At 34.8% G+C, this 15,213-nt stretch overlaps 1 protein-coding gene across 3 annotated transcripts in view; it reads right to left on the bottom strand.

Annotated features, from left to right (window-relative positions):
* Picot (putative inorganic phosphate cotransporter protein picot) overlaps window positions 1-15,213 on the bottom strand; it is a 126,367-nt gene that overhangs the window by 52,049 nt on the left and 59,105 nt on the right. The window contains exon 1 of one of the 3 annotated variants that reach the window (XM_089636524.1): window positions 10,032-10,675. The exons of 1 other annotated variant lie outside the window; for it this stretch is intronic. In XM_089636524.1, the coding sequence (XP_089492650.1) occupies window positions 10,032-10,122 (91 nt within the window). In that variant the 5' untranslated portion in view covers window positions 10,123-10,675. Of the gene's footprint in view, window positions 1-208; window positions 408-10,031; window positions 10,676-15,213 lie in introns of those variants that run through there. One more of the 3 variants, XM_089636525.1, reaches the window with a different exon arrangement.

The raw sequence follows: 15,213 nt of genomic DNA, 5'->3' as shown, positions 1-15,213 counted from the left end.
CCGATTCGTTCCGAATTCCGTTCCGATTCCGAAACGTTGGCTAAGGAAGGAGGTTGCGCAACACGGTAAAATACCCCAAAAATTATTAAATTATTAAAATACCCCACTATAAAAGTAAAAATAAGCAAATATAAATAATCTTACATAAACGAGCTCACGCAAACAATCACATACTATTGGTTATAAATATTAGTAGGTACCTACTTACCCATTTCGATTATTGGTTCACTAGGTAGATAGGTAGGTACTTAAACATCATAAAAATGGTCTCACCTGGAAAGAAAAGAAAATAAAAAAAAATTAATACAAAGAACTTTTTTTATGAGAATAATTCGATAGGGGTGTAAACTTTCCTCATTCGCTTATAGCTTGACTAGCTTAGTTTTACTAATTAGATTAAGGTACATTAGCATAATATGTACCATTATTCTTTAAAAAGGAGGAGAATTAAAAACCAGAACCTATTCTACGCATCATTTATAGTAAAAACATTACATTTCAGGGAAACTTACAAACAAAGTGAAATATAGAATTTCATTGACGAAATCGAGTTTTAAGGTATATTATTTTCTAGTACAAGATATATAGTATATAGGTATTGTTAATACAACACGCTTGCGATGTTTATTACTATCTCAGGGATCGCTAGTTCAGGCCATCTCTGAAGGAAACATCAAAATGAAAACACTTTATGTAAACACTTTATACTGATATAACATTTATTTGGCAACAAAATCATGCATTTTATTACTAAACTAGCTGACGTGTATATTGTACATTGCTCGACTTTTCTCCGCTTTCAATAAATATAATATCCATGTATTATATATATTCTGGAAGAAATTCTCTAAAGCGAAAACCCATATCATACTCCGTTGCATAGTTTAGAAGAACTAAGCGCACAAACAGACAGACGCGGATAGTGAGTTTGTTTTATACTATTTAGAGATTATCTTAAAACTATTGCATGGAAAAATAGTATGCTGGAAGTTACAGATTATGTTTCATTACGTTTGTTTAGAGGTACCATATATTTAAATCGCTTACTGCTGTGAACCGATGTGGGACTTTTGGGTTGATTCTCTCGTGGTTCAATCCTCCAGCGTTTTAGAGTAAATCTACATTCGGTCTCGCCGCTATGTGTGGGTAATAACCTACACAGCGAACGGCAGTTCGTCTCCTGACTCCCACCTGAAGTCCACGGCTCTGGACTAAAGTGCCGAGTTCACCCAACTTAAGCGCAGTCCCGCTGTGTGTTCCCGCTTCCTCTTATTTCCCCCTCGTCCGTAGTTAATCATTCCTATTATGGGCATGATTTTTGCGTTACTGCTGTTTATCGTCGATCACCATATAAGGTGATTCTTCTGATTGCCCATGACCAAGGCAAGTTTTAAACTATATTGCTGCGTGATCGGTGAGGTGGTGTATCTTCTATGATTTGTAGTCGTAGGGATGCTTGATTAATGAAAGATATGGGCAACTCATAACACTATACAGTGGATATAAGCAGTAGACCTTTCAACCAAATGATTATTCTATAAATAATAAATTAATTTTAAATGTAAAAAATGCATGTTCCAGAATTGCCAGCATTGATAAGTTTTCGGATTCCACCAAGTAATAATAGAAGATGGGATTTATTTCAGTGCAAACACATTCTGGGACAAACTACCATAAGCATTCCTCATTTCTAGAATACTAATGGAGCGAAATAATTATACCGAGTCAGTGGACATCTTTAATTTATCACACAATAAATACAAAAGATTATTAGTTACTAAGGCAGTTTAGTTATGTATAATAAATACTGTACATTTTTACTAATTGTATGTAAAAGCCCCTAAAAAGGGCGTTAATAAATAAATAAATTGTGTAAACCCCGAGGCCGTTCCGAAAATAGAATATCAATTTTAATAAAAGTTTCCCGGTTTGTAATTTTATTTTATTTTCTAAAATTAACATCCTTGCACTGTCTACGGTGCAATGATCACAAATCAGGGAATTTTTCCGTCGGTTTTGAATAGTGATTATATCAGCATATTAATATTGCGATACTGTTTTAGAACTTATTATGCCATTGTTTTGGGTTTTGATCAATTTTATCGCGCAAGTTTTCAATCATCGTGGTATAATGTTTTTTATGGAGGCTCAGGCAGCCAATCTACTAACAGTTGCCGATTTCTACGGAGATTCAAAAATGCTATGAAACATGCTATAGTAAAGAAAATTATAAACACAATCATTTCCGTAAGGGAATCCGAGGGACTCTTCTTAAACATGAACGGCCTTGGGGTCTCTCATCCATAGTTGAAAGACTGTCCACTATTACTTACCGGATACCCTGTACGCCGTAATAAATGTTTTCTATGGAATAAATCAATTTGGAGAAAATTTACATTTCCATAAGCCAATGACAATAGCACGTGTCGACAGAAATGTTAGACATTGACCACTTTCCGAGAAAACTATTAACAAGATGTAGCGACGGACATGAGTCGGAGCGTTCTTACTTCTATCTTCGCCATCGCTCACAAATCAGCACGAATTAAAAGTGACGTAGAAGCGTGCAGATGGAAACGTGACATGTTTAAATTCGTATGATAAATTGTGTAAATACATCTCGCTTCCAATTATAAAAGCCAGCGTCAGTATTTACCTCTAGGGGCCGGACCCCTTTGCTTGCAGTGCAGAAAATTTGTGCACTGCAGTTATAGTGAAAATAGTGCAGGAAACGACTATTTAAAACAATTGCAAAAAAATAAAGTCAATATATTAATTAATTCCGACGAATTTACAAATATATATATTTAGAGACCCCAGGGATCAATCAAGATCAATTTTCTAGGCCTGCTAAATTCGACTGTAGGCTGTCCATTACGCCGGGCCGCACTCCGAACATTGTTTGTACACGACTTCATCACTTATGTCGTTAAGAATCCCACTATATTTTAGAGATTTGCCAAGGAAAATTCAACCGCAGGTTTGTCCAATACACCAAGGCCGCGCATCGAATATTTTCGTGCAAGGCTTCTTCACTTACGTCGTTAAGATTAGGGTTTTGTCTCCTCTTAAAGACATAATTCAACAGGAAATCGTCAATACTTCAGTTCGTTTCATTCAATTGAAAGAATTTTCTTGATTCAACAATAATAACTATCCCGAGAATGTAATGTAGAGAGTTTTTTCCACGACAGCAATGGAAAAAAATCTCTTTTCCGCTATACAATATACTTTGAGCAGTCAAACATTTTGTAGGAATGTCAAGTATAACCGATTCATATTTAAATTTCTATTAAATCAGTGAATTTGATATTTGTAATGTATTACGACGATTCAACCAAGAACAACTTAGGACGAGTTGTTTTGGAGAATTTAAACAATTCATCAAATTTCAACGTTCGTTTTCGGGTTTTATTCAAGTTCTGTCATTTTATCACTATAGGCTAGTTGCTTGACAGAACTGAAATAATAACAGAACTTAAAAATTAACTTTGAAATTTGAACAATTCATCAAATTTCAACGTTCATTTTCGGGTTCTGTGAAAGTCCTATTCAAGTTCTGTTATTATATCATTATAGGCTAGTTGCTTGACAAAACTGAAATATAAACAGAACTTGAAAAAATCTTTCACAGAACTTGAACATGAACGTTGAAATTTGATGAATTGTTCAAATTTTCCGAAACAACCCGTCCTTAATCTAAGAATGTGATATAATAAATTAACGAATCGGAAAACTTTATCACCAAAATTTTTAGTAAATTTTCATAAGCACTTCAAATGTAGTTATAGGTACCTATTTATTTTTAGGACCAATTTATTTTGATAGTTCCGTAAAAGCTTTTATGTGGCTGATTGAACTGACGAACAATCATAAAGCAATCCACATTACTTGATAAGTTTTTATGGACTTTTCCGTCATGAATGTCATGAGTTATGATATTTATTTATGACTAATGACTAAAAGAACCAAATTTCTATTATATGCAACCAGTAAAATTATATTATAAAATGCGTATAAGACTATAGGAGTGGCACCTACATTGCGATGTGCCCATTCATATATTAATATTTTTATCAGCCAAGATTAAAGAAGGAAAATGACGTAAAAGGAAGGAAGCAATAAACCAAGGTTCTTATTCAATTTTCGCGATATCTCATGCGTCATACATAGTTTGTAATAGAACTAGAACTGGTAACATCCGATTTACATAATTAATTATTGCATTGTTAGCCATGTGATATATTTTTCTGCATTTTCCTCGTGAAATATAATTTTATACTAAACTAAATGCAAACATTAGGCTGGCCGCATACATACGTTTTTCGTATTCGATTTCCGAATTCGTTTTCCGTATTCGGACATCCGAATGCACGGAATCAGTAGAAAATACATTAACTGCCGCACACGTTCGTTTTAGTTCCGAACGGAACAAATTCCTTACGCACGTTCCGAATGCCAGCCGGCGCGTTCGGAGAAAACGAATGGAAAAAACCTAATGACGTCATGTGGAACGCAGCTATTGCATACAGTTTGTTTGTGCCGACGCAAACGTACGGAAATTTCCATTCGTAATTCAGTGTTGCCAACGGATCTTGACCTAATATCGCCGTTTCTCATACATAAGGTAGCGTAAAGTAGCCGAATTTGCTGTTAGGTGGGACATGTTTAAAATTGATGTTTTTACGTGAAAATAAAAAAAAATTTCGTGGGGGGGGTGGCTAGAAAATTTCGAAAAAATAAAATTTGTCCCCAGAAAATAAAAAAGATTCATGGGGAGGGTGGCTAGAGAATTTCAAGAAAATATAAATTTGTCACCAGAAAAATAAATTTCATGAGGGGGGGGGTGGCTAGAGAATTTCGGGACATGTTTAAAATTGATGTTTTTGAAGTAGCTTAATTGGCGACCAGTCGCCTTTTGGATTTTTTCGGCACTGAGTAGCCTAAATGGCGACATATCGCCCTTGTTGGCAACACTGGTTCTGACGTTTATACATTCCGAATGAAGAAAAACGAACGTTTGCGCTAGTCTCACGGAATTCCGAATACGGAAAACGAATTCGTAAATCGAATACGGAAAACGTATGTATGCGGCCAGCCTAAAGCACACGGAGGAAAATGAGTATTGTTGATTTATTAAAATCCTGTTAAAAAAGGAATAGCATGCCGTTTCCTGACAAACTTTTAGTACATTGATATTATATCGGAACACATGCGTTTGTCCTGACAGTAAACAACGACGAAATGCGAAAATATTAGATTTTTCATGAACACGTGTTCCTACATCGTCATAACACATTCGCGTTTACTGATAGTTTATTCGGAAACCTGTAAATTCATTCGTTAAAGTCCTGCAGTCCCGTTGTTTTAAGTTCAATTTGTCATGACTTCTTGTAAAATTTTAAAATATTCAAATTCTTTTGAGATCGATTTCATTGGCTAGTAGGGTTTAACGGTTTTTATTAAAAAAATTTGATGTCATTCGTCCTTCAAATTGGTGGAAATTTATACGGACCTGTTCAACTGGCACTGAATAAATTAGATATTTATTTATATAAAAAAACATATCGTAATTGGAAAATCGTGTGTGACAATATTCTAACAGATAAATAAAATACTGATTATAATAATCCCCCCCCCCCTTTGGGTTGAACTCCGATGATAGGTCGATAAGGTAATAGATTTAGTATATTATAAATATTGGTTCAGTGAACTCTGCGTCCAAAACAAATATGTTTCTAATTTTCAATTAAATCGAATCCAAAATTTCCTCTAAAATTATAAGTTTTGTAAGTAGGTACTTACTTCAATACTTACTTAGGTACCCGAAGAAAAGTGAGTATTACTAATTTATTAAGAATCTCTTCCAATTAATTGTAATCCGGTTAAAAACGGGATTGCAGGCCCTTAACGTATATATTGATATGTTTCCCGATAAACTGTTTGTAAAAAACGAATGTATTATCAGGATATCAGAATACGTGTTCATAAAAATCATAATATTTTCGCATTTCGTCATTATATATTTTAAATGTAAATGCAGATGAATTCCGATATATTAGGAATTAATTTTTTTTTAAATCAGGAAACTGCCTGCAATCCCGTTTTTAACCGATTTACCAATAATTTTAAGAGATTCTTAATAAATTTGCAATACTCATTTTTCTTCGTGTACTTAATTATAAATCATATAATATTTTATGTAACATTTAAAGTCACTATCTCAATGACAATAGTTTTTTAAACATTCTTCAGTTAGGTGGGTAAGTACCATTATATTGAAAAAATTACACAAATAAACACGATGTTATCACATGTTATCACAATCACGATGTTATCACATTTTATCACAATCACGATGTTATCACAATCACGATGTTATCACATGTTATCACAATCACGATGTTATCACATGCTATCACAATCACGATGTTATCACAAAGAAACACAATGTTATCACATTTGAACAAAGAATCTTTACTGAAACCATAGACGACCAAATTAATGAAGCATTAAAACGGCCAGCACTTTGAAATGGACACATAATGTATGAACAAATGCAAAACGGTCGAGTTAAAACAGGACTCGCTACACTCAGTCCATAATAATTTAGATAATATTGATATGAACGCAAATACTTCATACGGAGCGGCTTGGCAAAAATATATTTTATGATTCAAATTTGGTTCTTATATCCAAGCATTTTTTGTTTGGATATTCAGTCGGGTCGGGACTCATCAATGGCGGGATAATAATATATATAATGAAAATACTTGGATTGATTACGGATTTAATTATGCGACAAGGAATTCCAAACAGCGGTATTGTTATTCAGCATTGATTGTTGAATGTGTTTACTTGACCAAGTGTACATGTGTACAATACAATGAGCCATATTAGTGAAGTGGATGAAAATTTCAGTGATTTAATTTGTGCGACTATTTTTTTCCAATTGATTTGATTTGATCATTTTCAACCTCAGTACCTGTAAATGTTATCTAGTTTAAGTCCCTGGCATTGCCCGGGCTATGTGCAGAGTTTGACAAAATTTCACGAACCTTCCTCTTGTTTTGAAGGTCAAGTGTGCAAATTAATCATCGGAATAAAATTGTAGATTTGTATAAAAATAAAAACCACGCCGCTCGGTGTCCGCCCGGTGTCCGCCCGGTGTCCACCCGGTATCCGTCCGGTGTCCGCTCGGTGTCCGCCTTATGTACGATCGGTATACGCCATGGGTAGATAGATGCAGTTTGAATCTCTTTGATAATGATGTACATCACTTTTAAGTCACTTGAATGCTAATTTCGGATGAATGTATTTAAGTGTAACTATGATGAATAATGAACTCGGATTTGCTTTGAATTTAAGTGTCATTTTAAAAATTGGAACTGATTTGTTAAGAATTCAGACTATCCCGTGATGTTCACGAACCACATTAATGAGAAGAGGCTATTAATTTTAATGGTAAACTAAAATAATGCCAACGATGGAATTTTCGCCAAAATAACGTTACAATAATTTATTGAAGATGCCATATTAAAATACGACGAAGCTGAGAGTTGGATATTTTAAATTAAGGGTAATTAATACAAAGTAAAGCTTTCGCTAGCCTAATTATTTGTTTCTCAAACGCTTTAATTAATAATAATGCGCCAAAATGCCCTGGAAAGAATCTCAGACTTGTGATGTCCCCATAGACATATGAATATTAGTAGACCTGCCCTAAGTGATTAAAAGCGTATTATTCCCACTCCCCATACCGGTTCCATTGAGCCGGCTGGGCTCGCGTACGGCCTCAAGTGATATTTGAAAACGTGACGTCATCATTCTTGTGCGAACTATGGTCGAGGCATCATCGGTTCATTTTACGAAATAACACGGCAAAATGTTTACTTGTACTATGAAAACTGGTAAAAATAGATGCGAAAAAAGAGAATAAACCCAATTGTCGTATTACATTCCATATATAAGCATTATTTTATTTTATTTTAAGCATATTCACATCGTATAATATGAATCAGTTGTTACTATCACATCGAGAAACGTCTGGACGCGAAACACAAAGCTGGTTGGTTGCTGGGAAGTAAATTATGAACATTTATAAAAGTGTCTTAACTAAATACTCTGAAACTAACTACGACTCTGAATATAGAAGCTGCCTTACTTTGCCGAATTTGGACTTCGCAAATTTGTTCATAACGTGGCGAGTAATTTGCGCTCCCATGTAAAAATGTCTATTCATTCAAAGCAGATTTTACTTTTAAGAAGTAAATGGTGATATTATAATGCGAGATGCCTATTTACTGTCAGATTGATTTATTGACGAATCACAGTCATCTTCACTCCCTTCGTTCTTCAACAGTTGATTTTACCCCTCGCCTTTATCTTCTCGTCTATTAATTCCTATGTCTGTGGATGTCCCGAAAGAAACCATTCATCTGTTCTGAATGCAATTACTAATGTTATCCAAACTGAGCCTGGTAATAAATTACATCTTTGCGATTCTTTCAAGGATAATGAAACCATCCTGTCACTTCGAATGCAATCAACAATGTCCTCAAAAAAATTTTTGACAGCATCGCCATTCCATTGTAAGAATATTATGTTCTAAATACACAATTTGGCTGTCCTGAAACGGGAATCCTTCCCAGTTGGACAGACAAAGGTTCATTTTGTTTTGTATTGTTATTATTATAAAAAAAAAATAAAATAAATAAACCAATGAAATAGGAAGGCGCCAAATTTTGTTTACTAAAAAGAAACGACGCCCATTTTTTTCAGTAAACAACGACGCATTTTTTGTCGTATGAAATCGATTGAACCACGGAACGTCATACTCCCGCTAGCGTTTTTCCTTTACCGTGTTCAATAGGAGGCAGTACTAGAATTTAGAAAGAGAATTAGCGTAACAAACCCGTGCGTTCTTCAAGGCAGTACTGCCTTTTATTGAACAAAGAAAATGAAATAAGCCTCCCGCGACCTAGTATATGCATAATCCTTAGTTTGTCAGGTGTAAAATGCCAATCGGCTGCCGGACGCCGACTAACCCTATTTTCAAAATATTTTTTTTTGCACAATTTGATTTTTGTTATTCGCACCGTCTGGATAATGTGTTTACATATTTATAAAAATTGTTTATACCTATCTATAATATGTAGTTTCTCTAGGGTAGCTACTTATTTTCAAAGAAATGTTTTATTCAAAATAAATCATTTCAGGCTTTCCTGTTAATAAATACATTTGTCATGGAGTTTTGTGACGCAGTTTTTCACAAATAAAATAAACATATTTGCAAGTGACGAAACTACAAGCTAGAATAGTATTAAGATACAGTATTTCTTGCCAAGCAAATAAAATATGTAACAGTATAAAAGCATTTTAAAATATTCAAAATACCACGAAATCAAGGCAAGTGTGGTGAGCTACAAAGCAAATCCACTGTGGATTCGCCGGCACACTACGCGAACAAACTGCAGAAACCATGGTGGATTCTTTGCACACTAGAGGTTAATTCGAAATAACGTTAAATGTAAAATATACGAACGAAATGCATAAATAGTAAATAATAACCTACTCAATATCATAGCTATAATTTATAAAGTGGAAAATGATCTTGTGATAATACTTAATTATCTAAATAATTACGTACCTACTTTCTGCTACAATAATCGCCTCACATTTCCGTACTTAGGACAAACGGTAAATAAAATAAGGTAAACAAAATTGAGATGTTGATTGTCAAATAATATAAACATGGCAGATTTATGTACAGGAATTATTGCAAATATTTTGGTGAACTGACCAGAATTTTGGGTTAAATTGATTTGAAGAATATACATATATTTAATATATTATGGTAATAAACAACGCAGTAGAAAAGTATGACCGATATTAATATTGAAAAAAATATAGGCACTTTACGAAATTATTTCTAAAATTATCAATATCGTTCATTTACACATCCATACATTCTTAAATGCAAGAGAGTAGAGATTTAGTAGTGCAGACTTATAGGTACTGTTTATAATTACCTTTATTTTTTTCCTCAATATGGTTTTCTAGTCCAGGCTGTTCCCACACCAGGATGTGCCCATTGCGGGTCCTGTCTCCCGTAGATCTCATCTTTAGACCTTGCTCTCACTTAACTAATCTAATATCACAGGTTGTAGTTGAAGTATCAATGGGACTTAAGGACTGATGCAACGCGCGTGTCCAGACCTCTCCTGCGAAGAGAGACGACAGCAGCCGCGGAGATCTTCTTATTCTTATCTTCTCTCACTCCTCGAATACTCGAATACGATAGATTCTTTTACTGGACGGTAATAACAAAATACTAAAAACTTTAGTTTTAGGATGATAACAATAAAAAAGACTCAATTTCTCAAATAAATACTATGCAATACGATTCGCGTTTTGATTCGAAATAAGTTAAATAAGCAAATAATATTGATACCGGCAAAATTAAATAACAGCAATAACAATTCTTAAAATTTAATTTACTTTGTAACTTGACCGCGAAAATCTGCGATTCTTCAGTAAGGAATTTACGTCATATTGCAAACGGTGTATTTGAAGGAGATTTTAACAAAAACACACGCGATACGGGATTTCATCTCGAGAAATAATCGCTTGTCGGTTAGAACTTGACTCGGGTTTGACCGCACCGTGTTCACTGCTGAACGGGCGAAGAGTTAATAAACAGTGTTGCCAACGGATCTTGGCCTATTGTCGCCGTTTTTCAAACATTTAGTAGCCTATAGCAGGGTACTCACCAAGAGTGTAGCATGTAACGTAACTGATACTGTATCAATCTGCAAGTGGGTACGGCTCGTCCACGGTAACCGCGTATCCAGCTACGAGCTCCCGGATCCGCCTTTTGTGCTCGCAGTGTGCTCGCAGTGAAACCGCCGTCGGCGGGTCGCTGCGAGCACACTGCGCTCCACCCGCGAGCGGCTCGCAGTAGGCTCGTGCCTACGTACTCACTTGATACAGTATCAGATACGTTACATGTTACACGGTTAGGTGAGTACCCTGCTTAATGTAGCCGAATTTCAGTTGCAGTAATTCTAATGAACTCGCATAAATTCTGCCCACATATTCCTCACAAATATTCTACGTGAGCTTGATTCCCCCTTTTATTATTCGAAATCCATGGGAGGGGGGTTGGGGTCGTTTCGAAAAATTTCTCACATTTTTCCATTAAAATTAAAAAATCAGACTAATCGGCGACCAGTCGCCTTTTAGATCTTTTCGTCGCCGATTCTCGTTCTGAGTAGCCTAAATGGCGATAAATCGCCTTCGTCGGCAACACTGTTAATAAATCCAAATAAAAGGTAAGAGCGGGAGCACACAGAGAGCGGTCCGGAGTTCCGAGTTCCGCGTTCGGCGTTCATTAGAATGTACTGATACTATAAGGCTAGCATTACACTTGTAAGTTTTTTCGTAAATTTACGACTTCTAGCCAATGGGCATCTTGCATTTTGAAAATCCAATGCGCCCATTGGCTAGAAGTCGTAAATTTACGAAAAAACTTACAAGTGTAATGCTAGCCTAACAACAACGCACACAGCGGGAAGTCAGACCGCGGCGGTCAAAACGGAACGTCGCATTCTAAGAGTTCTTTTCCCGCCGAGGCAGAGAACGCCAGAACGCCGCGATGTCTGAGGTTACAAACACGGAAAAGTTAATTGAATTGGTTAGGGAAAGGAGTTTATTATACGATTTAAGTGATGTAAATTATAAAAATATAGAATCGTTGTTCATCTTTAAATAAATCCTGAAAAATACTAGTAAATTCGCCTTGTTCTTGTGGCGTTGTGTTGATTGGGTGCACCCAATACTTCATTTTCTTTTTAGAAGCTGCTAAGCTCCACAAGAGCAATAATTCTTCATCGGACGATAAACTTTCTAGTGACATGTTGCATATGCAAAGACCCAAACGAAACTAGAACGCGAGAATTTGAACCTCGCTTGTGTGCTTTGGAACTATTGAGCGGTCAACGGTCACTAGAACGCAGAACTCTGACCGCTCTCTGTGTTCTCCCGCTCTTACTAACGAATTCTGTAAACCGAACCGATTCGTTTAGGTACGAGCAAGTTGAACTGAAACACTATCGACATCTGGGGCCTCTTTTATAAGCTTTCATGTTTTCTGAGTTACCTAACGGACGATAAAAATCTACAATCGAATTTACGTCAAGTTACTTTAAAATATGCCATTTATGATACTGTGTGATTATTGTATACGCACAACATTCTATTTAATCTAGGAATTGTTATCTTTTTCCTGAAACTTTAGAAAAGTTTATTGCCCTAAATCGAAAGGATCTTGATTTTTGATGTGATTGATTAAAAGAACATCGTTGCTATGATTGCTAAAACGACAATCTCCTTAAAACGATCCAATTACTTACGTCCACATTTCAGAGAAATTCTTGATGAATAAACATGTATCATCTGTGCATCACATGCGCATTATCTCACGAAGATCACGAGAAATTACGTATTTGCACGGCCTTTGTACATTTCAAAAATTATGTTGACTAACTTCTCGTTTTTTAAATAATTTCCATGATTCATAAAATAATGTTAAGTACCTACCAAATATGACTGTAGTGAAACCTCTAGTCTTAGAACATACAAACATTATTAAGTACTTCAACGCGATTTCTCTCATGTTTTTATACTCTCAGATGGAGACTATTTATTTAAGGTCACTTTTATGAAGTGTTCGAGAGGAAGGAGAAATGTTCAAAATTATTTCCTATGAAATAATCACATAGAGATACATTATTATTCTAATATTTCATTTCCACGAACCATAATTTCAAAGTTCTGTTTTTGTCCACTTCCAATCGAAATAAAATTGGCAACAATGCGTTGACACATAAACCAAACAAAGTAAACGTAATTGTAGAACAGCTGAATAATTTAGAAGAAAATCTCAAAATCATTTATTTTAAATTTTATTTTTCTACTTTCCAAACACCAGTAATCCGGATTTTTGTAAAACCCAGTTCGAAATCCCTTCGATGCTTTCTTTCGTTTTTTGACTGCTGGACAAATATGCGACGATACGCAACGACGAATATTTGTCAAAAAAAGTTCCATGACCGGGCCATTTTAATTGTTTAGTATGTAAAGAATGAATTAAAATTAAAATTCAAATAATTAATAAATTAAGATAGTTTTGATGTACCAATTGTCCAGATGGTTTCACCTCTTTCTTCTGTCATTTAATACATGTTCGCGCAATATTCTCAAACCAATGTAATATCATTTGCCCGAACGATTTGCGTAATAAAATTATAACGACGAAAAACTCAATCTTTTCCGGACGAACCCCGCGCACTGCATAAGCATATATCTTTGAATTGTTGCAAACAGTTGTGCAGCTGGTCAAGACTGGTCGCAAACGGTTGTCAAGTTTGTTCTGAGAAATCAGAAGTAAATTCTCCCTTAATTATGATTAAATGCTTTTTTTTCTTCATTTTTTGAAGAAACAGATAAAATATGTGACTCCATAAATCACAAAACAAACAAAAATAACTGTACATAATAGGGTGAAAATATATCACTTTAAAAATTTTGCGTTTCTTTTCCGCAAAAATAATTATGTTGTCACCCTGAAAATTTCGCGAGAAACGCGGTGTGTAAATGTGCGAGAAAACTTTAATAATCCCCACAATTTAAAGTTTCAGATCACGGAGAAAATATTACGACCAAACTTACAAAACTTGTAGAATATTTAACACAAGGGTTCGTATGTAATTTTAATGAATTTGAAACCTGAATTGTTGGCAGATATAATAATCTTACTTCGTAAAGGTATCAGATTTCTCCTGAATTCACAAACTGGTTGCAATTGACTTATTTCTAACCATGGTCCAGTATTTCAAAGAATGGAAAAAAAATGTTTTCTTAAAAGTAGTTAGCACCAAAAAATCCATTTTAAAACAAGAAGAGTTACCGTTTCAACTGGAAATCCGAGTCGCTTCTGAGATTTTTCTTCTAGGGAAGGAAATTAAATATTTCGGAAAATATAAAATTATTTAAACATGAAGGCACTCACTCAAAAAATAACCAGTTGCTACCGCCACCTTATGCATTTTTTATGAAAATCCTTAAAGTTTTCTATTTGGTATTAAAGTTTAGACACCATGACCTTACCAGGTTGGATTATAAAAATGTATATGTATAGGAATATAGGCAGTGATCGAGATAATCCCCATTGAAATGATTATGGCGGAGTGTAGTAAATATTTTCAATGTACCGAACGAAAGTTTCCCTTTTTTTATGAAAACCCGACAAACTATTTTATCTAGAGATTAAAATGTAATAAGAAAATTTTGGTACCAAGAGGCAATTTCAAAATCATACATCAAGTAATTTTCTTATGAAATGTATACGTGAAAAACGTATGATGGCAACATCTGTTATCATATTTTTGAATTTCCGCTCTGGAAACAAATGCGTAACGTAACATTCGTATCAGCAGCACCATCTGTTAATATTTCGCAAAGCTAAAATAAGGCAACACACGCCAATACGGCGTAGATAATAGCGGTGCCTTCAACCATCACCAAAATTGGTTCGAATATTAGTAGTAGTACCTGTTTGCCTACATTTTTTCTGTTCTTAACATAAGCACCCACCTAGAAGACGCGAAAATTTAGTAATTTTTATTTTAAGGAAATGCTCACAGATGTCGCTAGTGTCGCTTTCAGGGTTGATATCGTGGGTGAATACTTTACGATCGTGTACGTGAAAATGCGATGTTGTAATATCGGAAAATTGGGAGCTGTATTCATGTTAGCCTCATTAAAATTGCGGAAATGAATTGACTTCCGTGGAAATTGTATCCAATGAATCGTAATAAAAAATAATAGGTAGGTACCAATTTTTAAGGTCATCGTTGGTACCCGTGTAATTTGTTTAAAAAAATTCAAATAGAAGTTGATATTTATAGAAGATGAATGGTCACTGGCATGACATGATCACAATAATTGACCAGTTTTTACATCACTTTGTGAGTAATATAATTATGTTCACACAATTCAAACACCCATCAAATACATCATAAATGTTCTTCAAAATAAACACATTACATACCCTGCGTTGGTTTTTCTGTGCTTACGTATTATTAGAAATTATTTTGGTTAATTTTAGGTTATCTTAGATGAAATTATATTATACAAAGAATAGAGATCCGT

Source organism: Hesperophylax consimilis, chromosome 10 (genome assembly GCF_061612785.1).
Source record: "Hesperophylax consimilis isolate HC1 chromosome 10, BYU_Hcon_1.0, whole genome shotgun sequence".
Lineage (NCBI taxonomy): Eukaryota > Metazoa > Arthropoda > Insecta > Trichoptera > Limnephilidae > Hesperophylax > Hesperophylax consimilis.
The sequence above is the reverse complement of the archived record's forward strand: the minus strand, read 5'-3'. Positions and strand labels throughout refer to the sequence as shown.